Below are 15,547 nucleotides of genomic sequence, written 5' to 3'. Positions count from 1 at the left end.
ATTTGCATACGCTGATGATGTGGCGCTTTTTTGTGAAGACCGCGAAAGCGTTTCGGAAGCTTTGAAAGTAACACAAAGGTTTTGCAGGCAGACTGGTAGTGTTGTTATTTGAAGCAATGTCTCGGAGTCTGGCGCAGGGAATGGGAAGAGGAACCGGAACTTTTCTGTGGAGTAAGATGGGGCTACAAAGCCCAGAAATTATTTGGGAGTCCCTTTGGACAAATGCGGAGAAAATACGAATTACTGGAATGAAAAAGCGGAAGAAATACGGGAAAGGACGACAGGATGGATGGGACGTAACCTCTCGATTTTCGCCCGTGCGACTCTATGCAATACCTTTTTGGTGGCAAGAATAATGTATTTACTTCAAGTATTGTATTGTACTCGAATCAATATCCCAAGGTTCCATCGTTATTTGCGGTCTTCATTTGGTCGTCCAACTGGGAACGAATTAGCAGAGATAATCTCTTTTGGCGAGTTAAAGACGGAGGTTTGTGTCTAATGCATCTATATGTGCCGCAGATGGTTTTAAGGTTTTGTTCCATACGTGACCAAAAAGATGCATTCCTGCGAACTTTTATGCAAATCATGCTATCCAGTGCAATTCCAGAGCTTATAGTCCCTTCGTGCTCTGCTCGGGGATACACTGTGTCATGCTTCCTGCGAGAAGTGGTGTGGTCGTTCAGGTTTTTGCGCGTGCGGTACTCTGTAGAGTATTTAACGACGGTACCATGTAAGCGGCTATACAAGGATCTTATTTTTTTTTATTTGATACTGTGAATCCCATGAGGGATTGTAACAGGAAGGGCTGTGAGCATATTATACTAAAGCATAAAAGCATACACAATAATACATGGTGTAGAGTGTTACATGCAGCTTACAACAATAGAATAACACAGATAATATCACTTATATTAATTACATGATTGCGGATAATACAGCGAGGAGATCAGTATTAGTTCTAATTGACTGTCAAAGGCACAATCAAGGTTTAAAGTACTAAAAAAGGAGAAAATCGACTATAATGAATTCACAGCTTGAATCAGGCACAACAGGCAAGCAAAAATACCAAGAGAACAAGGAAGCATAAAAATAAGGAATACAATTGTTACTGCAATGAGTATAACTCATCTGCAACAAGGGAACAAAACTCAGCTAAGGACGTTTTGTTAGTAATGCACGTGTGTAGATTGTTCCATTCTCGTGTTGACCTTGGAAAAAATTAGTATTTGAAAATATCAGTATGAAATGAGAATTCGCTTAATGTATGCGTAAGGTTTTAACGGGTTAATCTGTTCGAGGACGTCGGCATGTACTTTGTAATAGGCAGTTTTAGTTGATTGTGTATTATCTGGTATATGATGATACGTCTTGCACGATAGGCTCTGTTTTCTAAGTTAGTAGTTCTGCACGTTTAATTCTGTTGGTGAGTCTGTAATGGAGTCTGAGTCTGTGAGTCTGTCTGTGTTTATTGCATATAAATCTTAGTGCCTTTCTTTGTACTGCCTCTAGTTTTAGAGCGCAGCTCTTTGGCGGCCGTTCCTGGGTTTCGCGGCGGCGTCGGCGTCGGCCTCGTAACCAGTTCCGCCCCCCTTTCAGCCCCCCCGTTCGAGCCGGCGCTTTGGCCACCGGAGCCTCGCAGGAGGAGGGGGGGGGGGGGTGCACTCAGCGGCGAATGATGGGGGCAGGAGCGCGCGCAACTACCGGAGCACACGAGGAAAAAAAAAGGGGGTCGCCGGAGGCAGCGCTAGCAGCGACTGACTGACCTCGCTAGCTAGTCAACACAACGTGCTGCGTAGAACACCGTCGCCGCCATGCAGAAAGAGGAGACACCCCCCCCCCCCCCCCCTCTTCCTGAGTGGAGGCGAGGGTGCTCTCCGGTTGCGGAAACGCCGACCCGCTCCGCAAGTATGCGGGCGCACCGAGACGACCGGTCCGGAGGGGGATACAATAGCGCTCGCATCCTTCATCCGCAGAAAGCAACCGTACAGCGGCGGATCACGGTGCGTGCATCCCGTTCTCACTCGCTTCCAGGCTCGCTTCACTCGCTAGCGGCGTCAGCGAGTCGCTGCTATCTGTTCGTTGCGCAACGTTCCTATGGACCCACGCGCTGCCTCCCGCAACCTCCCGATAACTCAATTGCTCTCTTCATTTCTCGGACCACAAAGCTTCTTTCATGACAGCCAAGAACTGTTAATGGAGTGTTTCTTGAAGGAATACGTGTGAAAAATTAAAAAAAAAAGAAGTATGTAATTGTGCTTATGTGCCTTGCTCGAAATCCTTGCCTCTTTTTTTTCTCTATTGGTTCACGGGAAAGGAAAGGCGCAGTATTTGTCACATTTGCTCTGTGGACACCTGAACCGCGCCGTAGGGGAAGGGAGGACGGTGGGAGTGAAAGTGGAAAGACAGAAAGGGGAGCCGTTGTGGAGGGCTACGGAGTAATTTCGACCCCCTGGGGATCTTTAACGTGCCCTGACATCGCACAGCACACAGACGCCTCTTCGTTTTACCTCAATTTATCGAAAAGATGAAACAGCTGATGAGCTGCGCTCAAATTTCGCATTAGGAAGTAACATAAACGTGGGCATTTTTTTTAATGCGCTGTTTAGTAAACGGGAACCAAACGATATTAGCGTACTGTAGTACCGGTCTGACAAGTGTTTTAAATCTAAGTAACTTTGTTTCAGGTGGTGCTAGTTTAAGACGCCTGTTAATAAAGAATAGCTGTTTTAGGGCGGTTGACGTGATGTTGTTAACGTGAGAGTTCCACCGGAAGTCAGAAGTTATAGTCACACCAAGAAACTTGTGCTCATAAACAGATCCAAGCGGAACGTTGTTAAGGCCGGGTGCACTGAAATGCTGATGAATGCGTTTTTTCTTGTTATAGATAAAAGAACATACTTTTTTAAGTTGATATTCATTTGCCAGTCCTGGTACCACTGATATACTGCTGTTATGGCGTTGTTTAAAGTTAGATGATCATCAATGGAGTTAATTGCCTGATAGAAAATGCAATCATCCGGAAAAAGTTTTATATTATGTAAAGCGTAAGCTGGTAAGTCATTTATAAATATTAAGAATAATACTGGAGCTAGGACACTTCCTTGGGGTACACCTGATGAAACAGTAGTTAAAGCGGATTTCTCGTTGTTAATTTCAGCAAATTGTGTGCGATTACTCAGTTAATTTGTAATCCAATCTAGAACAGGACCAGTTCCCAAAATTAGCTCAAGTTTTACCAGAAGTTTCACAATTGTTCCCAGCTCCATTGTACAAAACCTTATACTGTGAAGGCCCAGGGAAAGACGTGCTCAAGAGAGTTAAAAACATGACTGTTGCACCGGGCGTTAAAACATTATTTTTTTTTTAAATTGCATACAGGAACCCTCCCAGTCAAAACATGGATGGAAGAAAAGGGCCTTTTTGTACCTTGTGGCTCAAACTGTCTACTATGTAGGAAACCTGAAACAGTTGAGCACGTGTTCCTGGATTGTTGGGACGTGGTGTTTTACTGGGATGTGTTACAAATGACCCTTAAAAAAGACCTGCCATTGACGCCACGTGGAATTCGGTACTTGACAACTGTGAATGATTAGTTTCAGTGTGACCTCATCATGCTATTGGGCCTTCACAGTATGTGGAGGAGTATGATGGCTTATAGACATCGTGATGTGGATGCACGATCTGAATGTGATTATTTTATTGAACAAGTGTATACAATAAAAGAAATCTTGAAGCAGCAAGACGCTGGCGGATGAGGTCTTGAGTCTGATGGGCGAACTTGTGGTAATCAAACTCCATTAGTCAGCCAAGTGGCATGGCAACCACGATCTTTTACTGATGTATTTGTACTAATTCATGCAATTAAGAAAAAGAAAAAAAGCGGTGTAGCCGAGTGGTTAGCGCCGAACGTTAAAAAACAAGCAGTGGTGAGTTCGAATCTTGCTGGTCGTGGCGGTTTCTTTGCTCTACAAATCAAACTTATTTTACAATTTTTAATTTATTTGCGGTACTTCGTTATTTTTAGTTTTTACTTTTTACCCGAGGCTTTTTTTTTTTTTTTTTTTGACGGGCGACCAGTGCAATAGATCGACGCTGCCCTTGGTATGAGCGGCAAGTATGTCCAATTTTTTTTGCGATGCTTGCGAATAGCACGTTGAAGCTCTTGTTTCCACAGTATGTGGGTAAGATGTGCCATGAGGTAGTGAACAATTGATTGATAATGCGTTTTTCTTTCGGCAGTTAGCAGATGTATGCTTTTCGTGGCGTACGTAACTGCAGTCGAGCGGTCAGGTCGCAGTCGAAGCGGCGACGGCGGCGATATGTTGGCGCAGAAGTGTGAACGGAGGAGCGTGTCGGCGGCAGCGGATTTCGCTCGCTCGCGCCTCCGAATGCTCAAAGGTGAACGAGCAAGGCGCGTCTGCTACTCCAAGCTCGTAATTCAGGCAGTACAGGTCCAAACTTGAAACTATCCGAGCACGCACGAAGTACCTGAGCCGGAACATAACCAAAATTGAAGTGGGCGCCTGTGGCGCCTCCAAGTATATTTTTTTATTTGCCTTGCAACGTTTACGTTGTCTTTTCGCCGTCGTTTACGTATGATAAAAGCGTGTTATTATATTCGAGACAAAACCTACGACCGCATTCAAACGGGTAACGTAATTCGCATTTGTCAGCCTCCGGCATCCCTAGCGCGTCACGTGATTTGTAGTTGCGAGTTTCGGCTGTGGCGGCGATACCTGTATTTTTGTTCTTCCCCTTTACTACCTTATAACTGCTCTGTTTCCAGTAAGAGTGGATTTTTTGTAATCAGGAATTGGCATACTATCGATGCAAGCCCACTTCAGTTTTCTCTTTAGTGTCCCTTTAATGCTCGCTCTTATCTTCTTCGGTATGCTCTTCGTGATATTTACTTCAATACAAGCATCTCTGAGGCTCAGTACATTCAGCGTGTTCTTTCCCGTTTGTGTCTGCATGAGTCTTATTTTCTGCGCGAGAAGGAGGGCCTCGATGTGCTCTTGCACTGTGTTGTTTATGCCCAGTTTAGAGACTTTTTCCGTCGAGATGTTGACCGAAAGTCCAAGGGCGCATTTGTAGGCGCGTTTCGATGGAGGCGAAACGAAGAGGCGTCGTGTGCTGTGCGATGTCAGCGCACGTTAAAGATCCCCAGGTGGTCGAAATTACTCCGTAGCCCTCCACTACGGCTCCTCTTTCTCTCTTTCCACTTTCATTCCCACCTTCCTCCCTTCCCTTACGGCGCGGTTCGGGTGTCCACAGAGCAAGTGTGACAGTTACTGCGCCTTTCCCTTCCTGTGAACCAATTTAATTTAATTTTAATTTGTAGGCTTTCCTCGTGATTGCCTCCAGTTGTTCCTTTTACTGTTCGAGCTCAATTTAGTAGGGAACACCATATACAATGTGATTTACAACGAGTGCCTGTACTAGCCTACATGTGTCCTCCTCGAACATGCGCCCCGTCTTCTGTAGGAGATTATTGCGATCAATCGCGTGATCAGCGCTGTGGTATTTGCTATCTACCTGATTGTTTGACCTATACGGCAGTTGTTTTGTATCCGCATGCCTAGATTTTTTTATTTACGACACTTCCGGAGTCTTCTTACCCCTCATGTAGACGTCCATGGAGCTGTGCAGACCGTACCCTCTTCTGTGGACTCTGAGTACCTTATTTCTCCCGGGAGCATTCAAGTCCGCGATGTCGGGCCTATGCGTTGACAGTGTCTTCTGCTCTCTGCAGACACTCTTGTTTTTCTCCTAAGGATCCCCTGTTCACCAAGATTGTGACGTCATCAGCATAAATAAAATGGCTGGCTCCTTCAATTTCTTCGAGTTTCTTTGCTAAGCCGATCATTACAATGTTAAAAAGCATAGGAGATATCGCTGAGCCTTGCGGTGTTTCCTTTTTGGGATGTGGAAGGTGTCTGTCCTGATGCCTTCTATTCCAATGGTGGCTGTTCTGTTACTCTGGAAGGCTTTCAGGTAGCTGTGTATTCTCTGTCCGAATTCTAAATTTCAGGGTCCGTCTAACACACCCCTATGAATGGCATTGTCGAATGCCGATTTAAGGTCGAGCGCGAGCAAGATGTTTTCTCCGTATTTCGGGGCACTGTAAAGCACCCCCTCCTTGACCTGCGGGAGGACGTCCTGTGTTCAGAGGTGTTTTCAGAGTCCGAACATAGTGTGTGGCAGGCGGTCTTTGTCCTCCGGGTAGGTCTGCAACCTCTGAAGCATACTTCTTTCGTATACCTTTCCCAAACATGACTTTACCGAAATGGATCGTAGATTTTCCAGGTTGGGAGTGTTTCCGGGTTTAGGAATCACTACGCTACATAATAGATATCTAGCACTAGCCAGGATGACGACATTATTCTGGAGGTAATGAACAATAATTTCAGAAATATAATTATTGAGTGTGCTGTAGAAGTAGGCGGTAGGATAGATAGAGAGGATACCGGTAAGCTGTCTAAGGAGACGATAGATTTGATTAAGAAACACGAAAGTATGAAAGGTGGTGGTACTGGTAGCGGTAGTAGTTGTGGAAGTTTAAGCGCTAGTATTAGGAGCACTAGCAGTATCAGTAGGAGTACAAGCAGTCGTAGTTGTAGTACCATTATTAGTACAAGTAGGAGTGGTAGTAGTAGTAGTAGTAGCAGTAGTAGTAGTAGTAGTAGTAGTAGTAGTAGTAGTAGTAGTAGTAGTAGTAGTAGTAGTAGTAGTAGTAGTAGTAGTAGTAGTTGTTGTTGTTGTTGTACTAGTAATAGTAGTGGTGATAGTACTAATAGCGGCACCAGCAGCAGCAGTAGCAATTGCAGCAGTAGCAGCAGTAGCAGCGGCGAAAGCAGCGTACTTGGTTTAATTTGGTTTAAGAAGTGTACTTGATTTAGTTCTGCGTTTCAGATTAGCTGCTATGGTGGATGTTAGCTGTGTTATTGGAGGCGCTTTCAAGGAGCAGTCTTTACTTCCCGAAATCCCACTGTCATTGAGCATCTTAAAGATGAGTTTTTGTCGAATTGAACTTGGCATTTAGAAGACGAGGATTATCATAGAAGCAATCTTTGAGAACTCTCTAACAATAATATTTTACAGTTTCTCTTTAATGGCAGAAAATTGTCTTCATCACATGTTGCACTTCTTACATATCACTGGCCTAATATTATATGCAACTTTTTTTTTTCAAATTCAGTGTCACGCGCCAGCATTATCTTTCGCATTTCAGACATAAACGTGAAGTATCATTTACGCATCGACCGCAGCTGATCCAAAGTGAAAGCAATCCGTCTGCTTCCAGGTGCCATACCAGAGGATACGCGAGCCGTCAATATTTGTAGAATTATTTGGAGCAATATTTCGGGTCATTCATAATACAGGAGGACGTGGACGCCTGCTACAACTTATCGGCCAGGTTGAGGCAGTTATGTATAGCTCTGCCAGCTTTTGCGCACGCGTAGAAGGCAACGGAAAATGCTTCAACTAGGAGGGTTTTATGCCTTAACTAATTTCACCTGTTTGAACAGTTATAGCAAGTGCCCGTATTGTCCACTTTCTAGTCTGCATCCTCGTTGCACCAAAAATCCTGTTAAATGTCTGAAAATGAACTAGATAAGCAGTTAAATCTCTGAATGTCAGGGCAGCACTTGCATGGCGAGTCCACGCAGTCGTCCTCCGTCAAACCTACCACGGACCACAAATTAAGATAAAATGATGTCACGTAGTTCCAGCTATCCTGAACAAAGCGCTCATAGTTCGTTAACTACAGTTTCGCCACGCGCACAAACTTAGGCGATCGCTTCAAAAGGTGCAGAATACGCAAGGTAACCTCGCAGACGCTAGCAACGACACCACCTGCACCCAGCCAGGCACGAAAGTTTTTTTCTATCAGAATTCTCTTTCCGCTAGTACGTCAATGCACCTGGCTTACGGCTGGCTAGCGGAAGCACAGTTGTGCACGTAATTTTGCGACATGTGCATTCTACTAAAGATAAAAAACGTTTTCCTTTGTCTCGCTAGCCAGTTTCTGATGTTTATACATTTTAATGATACACGCGGCCAGCTTGCGTGCAAGAAAAGGAAATCATTGTCCAAAAAAAGATACATTGGCAAATGCCGCACCTGCATTCCTTGTGACATAGTTCGAGCAGCATATACAGGCACACAGGCGCCGACATATTCAGAGCCAGCAACATCGGATTGAGAACCACGTCGGCCGCATCAGACTTCCGAAGCGCTATTGTTCGCGCAGCGATCACTTGCTCGTTAAGGAGAAAAGTGTGACAAGGTACTTTTTTTTCGCCTTTCTTCCTGACGGTGCACGCAGATGCTCATTTTACACATTCTCTCCGCCGAAAAACGCAAAGAAAATATTTCACCTTTAAAGCACGCCTTTTGCAGCCATTTTTGTCTTTGAATTGTACTAAAGACCGAATTTTTTAACACAAACTTACGAAGTATTCCGGTGTCCCCTTCGTAGCGAGAGACTATACACCAGAAGAATTACAATACTGCAAAACTATTTCCCGTTACGATGACACAGAAAATCGCATTTTGAGCACTGGAATAGCTTAGGCCATTTGTCTGTATCATTCTAAGCCACTGCTTGCGCCTCTAGTACATTGCTCTTAATGTGCCGGCTTGCATTCTAAATCTCAGTGCCACGTTAGGCTATGTATGTTTCCACTGAACTGTGTTGTCCACTTATGTGGTTTGAAGCATTTGTTCACTTTTGCGTCACCTTGTTTATGTAGGACTGTTTATGTGGCACGAGACCCGGTCCCCGTCCTCCGTGGTTGCTAGGGCTACGAAACCCGTTCTGCGTTCGCATTCCGCCACGTCCGTGTAAACCACGTCCTGTCTGTTTGCTAGTTGTTGTTTTTTTTTTTCTGCAGAGCTTTCGCTGTGTTTTCTTCTACCGCCATGGTGTACCAGATGCATGCTCCTTGGAAGAAGTGGTGGGATTCTGGTTTTGATCCTTATGTGTGTTAGGATATCCTCAGTCAGTTTTAGCTAACCTTGTTCGAGATTCGAAGCCTATAGCTTTTCTTGTATTTTTTGTGCTGATCGGCTGCGTACGAGTCGCTGCTTCTGTGCTATTTAGGTAGCCTCAATGAGCTCGTCTAACGTGTTTGAAATCCCCATGTTGAGAATTTTCTGCGTGGATGTGTACGGAGGGAGGTCCAGGGCGGTTTTGACACCTTCTCTAATTCGGATTTCAGTCTTGTTCTTTTCTGCTTTTGCCAGCCATGGGTATGGTGCCACGGTGCCATGGTGGGTATGGTGCCATGGTGGGTATAGTGGTGGGTATGGTATGTGATTTTACGGATTACAAATGAATGAATTAGTCTCAGTAGAATCGGCTTTTTCATTCCCGCGTGTTTGTTTGCTATTCTTTTGATTAGCCGATACGTCTGGCCTATAGTCGATTCGAGGTTTTGTATCTTTTCGGTGTTCTTACCGTTTGACTGGATTCGAAGACCCAGCACTCTAATCGTTTCTACCCAGGGTATTATGTCCCCATTTACCTTTAGCGTTATCCCGTGTTCCTGGGGCTTTCTTTGTCTATTTTGTCGGCCGAAAAAGAGCGCTTCCGATTTCTCAGCAGAGAATTTGAGTCCTGTTTGGTTTAGCTACGACTAAATTTCCTCAATCGCTGTTTGGAGCGTGTTTTCGATGTGCGCATCACTGCCTCTGGTAATTGTGTATTGGCAGTTATAGAAAGACGCATTTAGAATTTCCTTTTTGTGGCCAATGATTCGAGATGTCTGTAGAAGGATTCTAGCCACGCGCTTGTATTTCTACAGTGTTCTCTGTTATGCTAGTCACTGTTCGCGGTTTTCTCAAGATTTTTTTTACGCGGCTTTTAAACTGGTATTCTTAGTTCGACGACCGACGGGCACGTTAGTTGTCATCGCCACCACCGATTCTCTTAGTTCTTTTGCGGACGCAAGACAGCCCGGTAAAGAGCTTCATTCAAGTGCAACGCCAGTGTCATTTGTGGCTACTGGGCTTGCCACTACTACGATCATGATATTTAGCATGCGTTCTCTCGATCCTGTCAGAGCATAGAAGTTTTTGATCATTATTTGCTTGCTACTGATATGAGCTTTAACTAATAGTTCAATAGTTGTGAGCATAGGCGATCTTGTAGGCTGTTCAGGAAGCGCAATTATTTTCGAGGTCCTTTGCAGCAACATAGTGCCACGCAAATACGTCTTCTTCGACTCATACAACTAAATAGACTCCTTCTGTCAGATCGTTTCTACACCGCTTCAGGCATTCCCACGCATGCCTCAACACTGTACAATCTTAGAGCACGGCATGCTTCCCTGCCCTGTTGCAATCCAGTCACCTCATTTTCTACATCCTCCTCCCCCAATGTAGCGGGCTTGGCTAGCCTCTGACCAGCTGAAAGACCAGTTGACCTTGGTGACTGTGTGCGAATTACATTCTCGAAGCTTAATAGTGCGCTAAATAAAGTTGTTTCTCCTACCACTCTTACTAATACTTTGACGCGGAATTCGAAAATCAAACGATATGATTATATACTGTCTGTTTATGCCTTCGTGTGTCTTAATACGCACTTTTGTGATGTTGCAGGTGAAGCTGCACAATGTCAAGTGTAGATGACAAGTGTCTGGTGCAGGAGATCGACGGTGAGCGCTACAGCATATTCTTCGACCCAAAAAAGATCCGCGAAGCCCTTCAATTCAAACCCCGTTCTGGCGACATCATCCTCTTTACTTACCCAGCCTCCGGCACACATTGGATGACACAGATGATTCAGCTCATCATTCACGAAGGACGCAGTGCTCGTAACCAAGAAGATTTCTACTCGAGAAGTCACTTCCTCGAGCACTTCGGCAAGAAGGTGGATGAAGTTAGGACATATCCGCGCCTGCTTTACACGCACATTCGACCGGGAAAAATTCCCATCACATTGCAGGCGAAATACGTGTACGTGGCCCGCGCCCCTTGGGATGTATGCCCCTCACTGTACGAAACAGGCCGAGGGGTTCCAGGGCGCCCCACATTGGCTTCATTTGAAGAGTACATGTCGATGTTCCTGGAAGGAAATGTTGGCATGGGCTCCCATTTTCAACACATTCATGCGGGCTACACAAGAAAACATCAGACGAATTTCTTCTTCGTCACCTACGAGGAAATGTCCCGCGACCTTAAGGGCGTTCTCCTGCGCTTAGCAGATTTTCTGCGCCCCGACTACGCCAGCGTCCTCCGCGATGACCCTGAGTTGCTGAGGAAAGTTGCCGATCAGTGTAGTGCTGAGTTCATGAGACGCCTACCTGCGATTTCGGAGGAGAGGCTGGTTGATCTGGTTTTTCAAAATCCAGACTTAAAGTACGAAGCTCCCGCAGCGGCGTCGGATGTTGAGAAGAGCAGAATGAAGTTTGTAAGGGAAGCGAAACCAGGCCGATGGGTAAGGGCTTTCAGCAAGGATCAACTCAGGCTGCTACTGGAAAAGATCAACAAATCGCCGGAGGCCAAATGCGTGCAAGATATATGGCAAGACGAGTTCTTGAAAGTGCGTGACGCCGCACAGTAGGCTGGGCATGTTTTTCCGGCCGGATTCCGGCTATTTCAATAATAAATGTCGTTTCTTCACAATCCCACGTGAAAGCCTTACGCATTTAGGCCCTCGGCAATAAACATAAATCCGATGGTAATGCCAAGGGCATAAAAATGGTGGGACACGCGCGCTACATGGGTACTGTAGCGGACGTCAGGCGTAGATTTCCATTCTATTAAACGTATTTCCTATACAGATCGTTATGCTCTGTGTTTTAACCTTTACTGGTAATCATCAACTACATTATCACATTGCCAACTTGCGTCTTCCTTATTATAGTCTCCTTCTCTCCCAGCGACTAAATCACAAAGAAGTTCCAGTAAATTACGGGAGATAATAATCAAAAAGGTAAGTATCAAATAATGTCCTAGTAATGCTAAAACTTGTATGGGAACCATTTCTACGTTTTTACAATGTTAGATTAATTTGCACGAACACGCCCTGAATGTGATGCTGAAGCTCACCATTAACCATGAATTACACAATTTCTGAAAATAATATTTATCACCGTTGTCAGCATAGTAGGACAAATCCTAGAGAAACCGCCTCTGCTAACAATGGGCGAGGTTACAGTGCGTGTTTATTGCTCCGCTGAACAGTAAACAAAATCCATTTTGTTAATATACGGCTACAACAAACAAGCCAGCGATAATGACATCATTTAGTTATAATTTTTGTAAAATATATCTCTATATGCAACTAGAAAATATTTATCTTTGCCGCAGGAATTGTGTGTGCCAGTTTCTTCAGATATGAGTTGTATCAGACTATAGTGCTCGAATTAATCGAATATGCTTACAAAAAAAAAAAAACGTGTTGAACGGGCCTTGATGCCCCTCAACTAGGCCTAGGTAGTTTTCTCTCCAGTTTATCGTGCAGCTAGAGACGGCGCTAAAGCTTAAGGAGTGGGCCCAACTTAAACAGAAGCGCTCTGCATTTGGTAAACGAACCGATGAATTTCGCCTCTTGAGTGTCCTTTGCAAACACATGTACAAATGGCATCACGAAACCTATCATGCGTCTTTGGAAAAGACTACCTCGAATCGCCCTGCTGAGTTCTGGCGTTACATTCGCAAGCGTTCCAATAAATCTGATTCTCGCATTCCCTTAGGTTACTCTCATGAGTCTGGAATTCGAGATGTTGCTGACAGTTTTGCCCAACACTTTTTCTCCATGAACAAAATCTCTGCAATGTGAACCCGTATGCCGTCCATCTCGTGTACCTAATTCCGCTCATTTTAACGAGCTATTTATAAGTCCGAGCCTTAAGCGTCTGAGACCCCTTTCTCTCCGGACCTAATGACATTCTAGTTGCATAATAAAAGTGTTCAGTATTATCATCGTTCGTTTTAACCGCAATAACCACTTGAAAAATTTAGCCTTTCCTCATGTGGGAAAAGGGGTTCGTGGTGTTTTTCCTCTTCACATCAGGAAACATGTCTGATGTTTCCAATTATCGTCGCATACCTCTTCTATGTGCATCATATAAACTTTTTGAATTTGATTTGCATACCCTGCTTTCATTCCGTCTTAAACATGTCATCAAACTCAATCAGCATGGTTTCATATCAGATTGTCCTACTACAACTATCCTAGTCACATTTATGGCGTATACCTCTGCTTCAGTCGTTCAGAGAGGACATGACGCTGTGTATTTTGATTTGTGCAAAGCTTTTGACGTTGTACCTCGCTCATTACTTGTCGATAAGAATCTGCTTTCTGGAATCCAGTCTCACTCGTAGCTCTCCTGCGTAGCTATCTTCTTGATCGGTCCTTGTTTGTCGGTATCAATGGGCAGATCTTGTTCATTTACCCTACAACCAGTGGTATTCCTCAAGGTTCATAATTAAGGCCGCTGCGCGCGTCTCTATTTTTACTGAAAAATTCCTGTTACCTCCATTACGCTGATGATATAAAATTACCCGAGATAATTCATTCGTTTCAAAATTACTATCCTTAGCAATCGAACTTCTGCTTTCTCTAACTTATGCGCGAAGAGTGGGCATACTCCCAACTGTTACAAACCAAAGGTTGCCTTCTTTACTCATAAAACGCATAGCGTTCTTTGATGCGCTCAACTCTTGGCGGAACAGAACAAACAGGTCTTGTTCGTGTCCAGTTTGTTCCGTTTTGTTTAACCTTTACTTTGTGAATTCAATGATGTTTTTCAGCGTTGATGAAATTAATGACCTCTGTGTACTTTTCGACCATGCCCTCAGCTTCTCCTCTTGTTCTAAATACTTTGCTCTGCGGGCAAAGCGCACACTCGGATTCATCTGCAAGCTTTCGAAAGAGTTTTGTACTTGTCCGTTATGCTTCCGACTTCTGCAATAATGCGTCTGTTGCTTGCAACGGGTCTTGAAAATCAAAAGCAATGTCAACCAAGTACAGGAAAAGTTTTACGGAATCTTTCAACATCGTTTTTCCTGCAAAACTTAAACCTGTCACTCCACGTGCACGGAGGAATTCGCCGCATCTTCCTGCTCTCAACTGCCGTCGTGTCAGGGCAGATGTCATTTTCTTGTACAAACTCCTTGAGGGCCGCATCTTGAGCGCCGCATTCTGTTCATTGAGATCCTTGAATGCATCCTAAGGCGAGTTCTGCAGAAGAACATGAGGGAATTCAGATAATTTCGTGTTTCTCCGCTTCTACATTCCCATTACCCTCTGGACAGAATGTAAAGGCTTTGTTATACCCCGCCGGGGTGGTGCAGTGGTAAGACGCCCGACCACTGTGCCGGAGTACCCGGGTTCGAACCCGACCTCGGCGGCTGCGTTTGGATGGAGGCGAAACGAAGAGGCGTCGTGTGCTGTGCGATGTCAGCGCACGTTTAAGATCCCCAGGTGGTCGAAACTACTCCGTAGCCCTCCACTACGGCTTCTCTTTCTCCCTTTCCACTTTCTCTCCCACCTTCCTCCCTTCCCTTACGGCGCGGTTGTGGTGTCCACAGAAAACAAGTGAGACAGTTACCGCGCCTTTCCCTTCCTATAAATTAATCAGTTATGTTTGTTCTTGCGCTGTTGTCTTGAGAAACTAGCTCTCTTAATTTCTGTTGTAAGTTCGTAGCGTCATATTCTGAACAGTCCTTTTTAACGCATATTACTTCCTCTTCCATGCCGTTTGTATTTATTTCATTTTCTCGTTTGTATATTTAGTTGAATTTTTTCTCATTTTCATTTCATGCCGTAGATGTTTCTTTTTTATTCTGTGTGTGTAGAGCTTGCATGTCCCTTTTTTATTCATATTTGTGCTGCAGTAACAAGGCCATGTGGTTGTTCCTGCACGCATTAAAATACAGATTGATTGATTGATTGATTGATTGATTGATTGATTGATTGATTGATTGATTGAAGCTGATATAGCATCGCGCCCGGTTGTCTTTCGAGTTTCGCCTCCGTCAAAACACGTATGCCATCAGAGGGATTCTCAATCTGCATCCTCTAATTATGCGGTTTCATTCATATCCCGGACAATAGACGTACAAAAAGGAACGCGTGCACTGACACCCCTCGCCGAGCGAAGGTTATCGTCAGGTGACACCTCGGGGAAGCCTTCAGCACGTGGAGCCACAGTCGCATTATAACGTGTCTAACTCCTCCCGGAACTCCGTGTTCTGCGCGCTTAAAACAAGACGTGCACCCATGCACACAACAGAGTGCGAGCGCGACGAGGACACACGGCTGCCATACTGATGATAGTATTGTTTCCAATGCAAGAAAATAGTAAATTATGTTCAAAGCCTCAACACTATCTTCGAGGCACCTAACAAGGTGGGGTTCTTTGAATTAGGAAATAATTTCAACGCCCTTGAGCGAGTGGAATTCGTTCACGAGTGTCCAGATGAATTGACAGGAAGCAAAACCCAGCCGACTTCACAGCTGAATAATAATAATAATAATTGGTTTACAGGAAGGGAAAGGCGCAGTATCTCTCACACTTGCTATGTGGAC

At 44.7% G+C, this 15,547-nt stretch overlaps 1 protein-coding gene across 1 annotated transcript; it reads left to right on the top strand.

Moving 5' to 3' along the window:
• The first annotated feature begins 10,621 nt into the window (after positions 1–10,621).
• Positions 10,622–11,572, top strand: LOC146181207 (amine sulfotransferase-like). The gene has a single exon (XM_084575724.1). The coding sequence runs from the start codon at positions 10,622–10,624 to the stop codon at positions 11,570–11,572; it is 951 nt and encodes a 316-aa protein (XP_084431850.1).
• Positions 11,573–15,547: the final 3,975 nt, after the last annotated feature.

The sequence above is a fragment of the Amblyomma maculatum genome, chromosome 8, assembly GCF_055883805.1.
Source record: "Amblyomma maculatum isolate TAMU_Amacu chromosome 8, ASM5588380v1, whole genome shotgun sequence".
Lineage (NCBI taxonomy): Eukaryota > Metazoa > Arthropoda > Arachnida > Ixodida > Ixodidae > Amblyomma > Amblyomma maculatum.
This window is presented reverse-complemented; position numbering and strand designations above follow the sequence as displayed.

Excerpts from the sequence above, each read along its gene's own strand:
- LOC146181207 (XM_084575724.1), top strand. The coding sequence starts at position 10,622 with ATGTCAAGTGTAGATGACAAGTGTCTGGTGCAGGAGATCGACGGTGAG.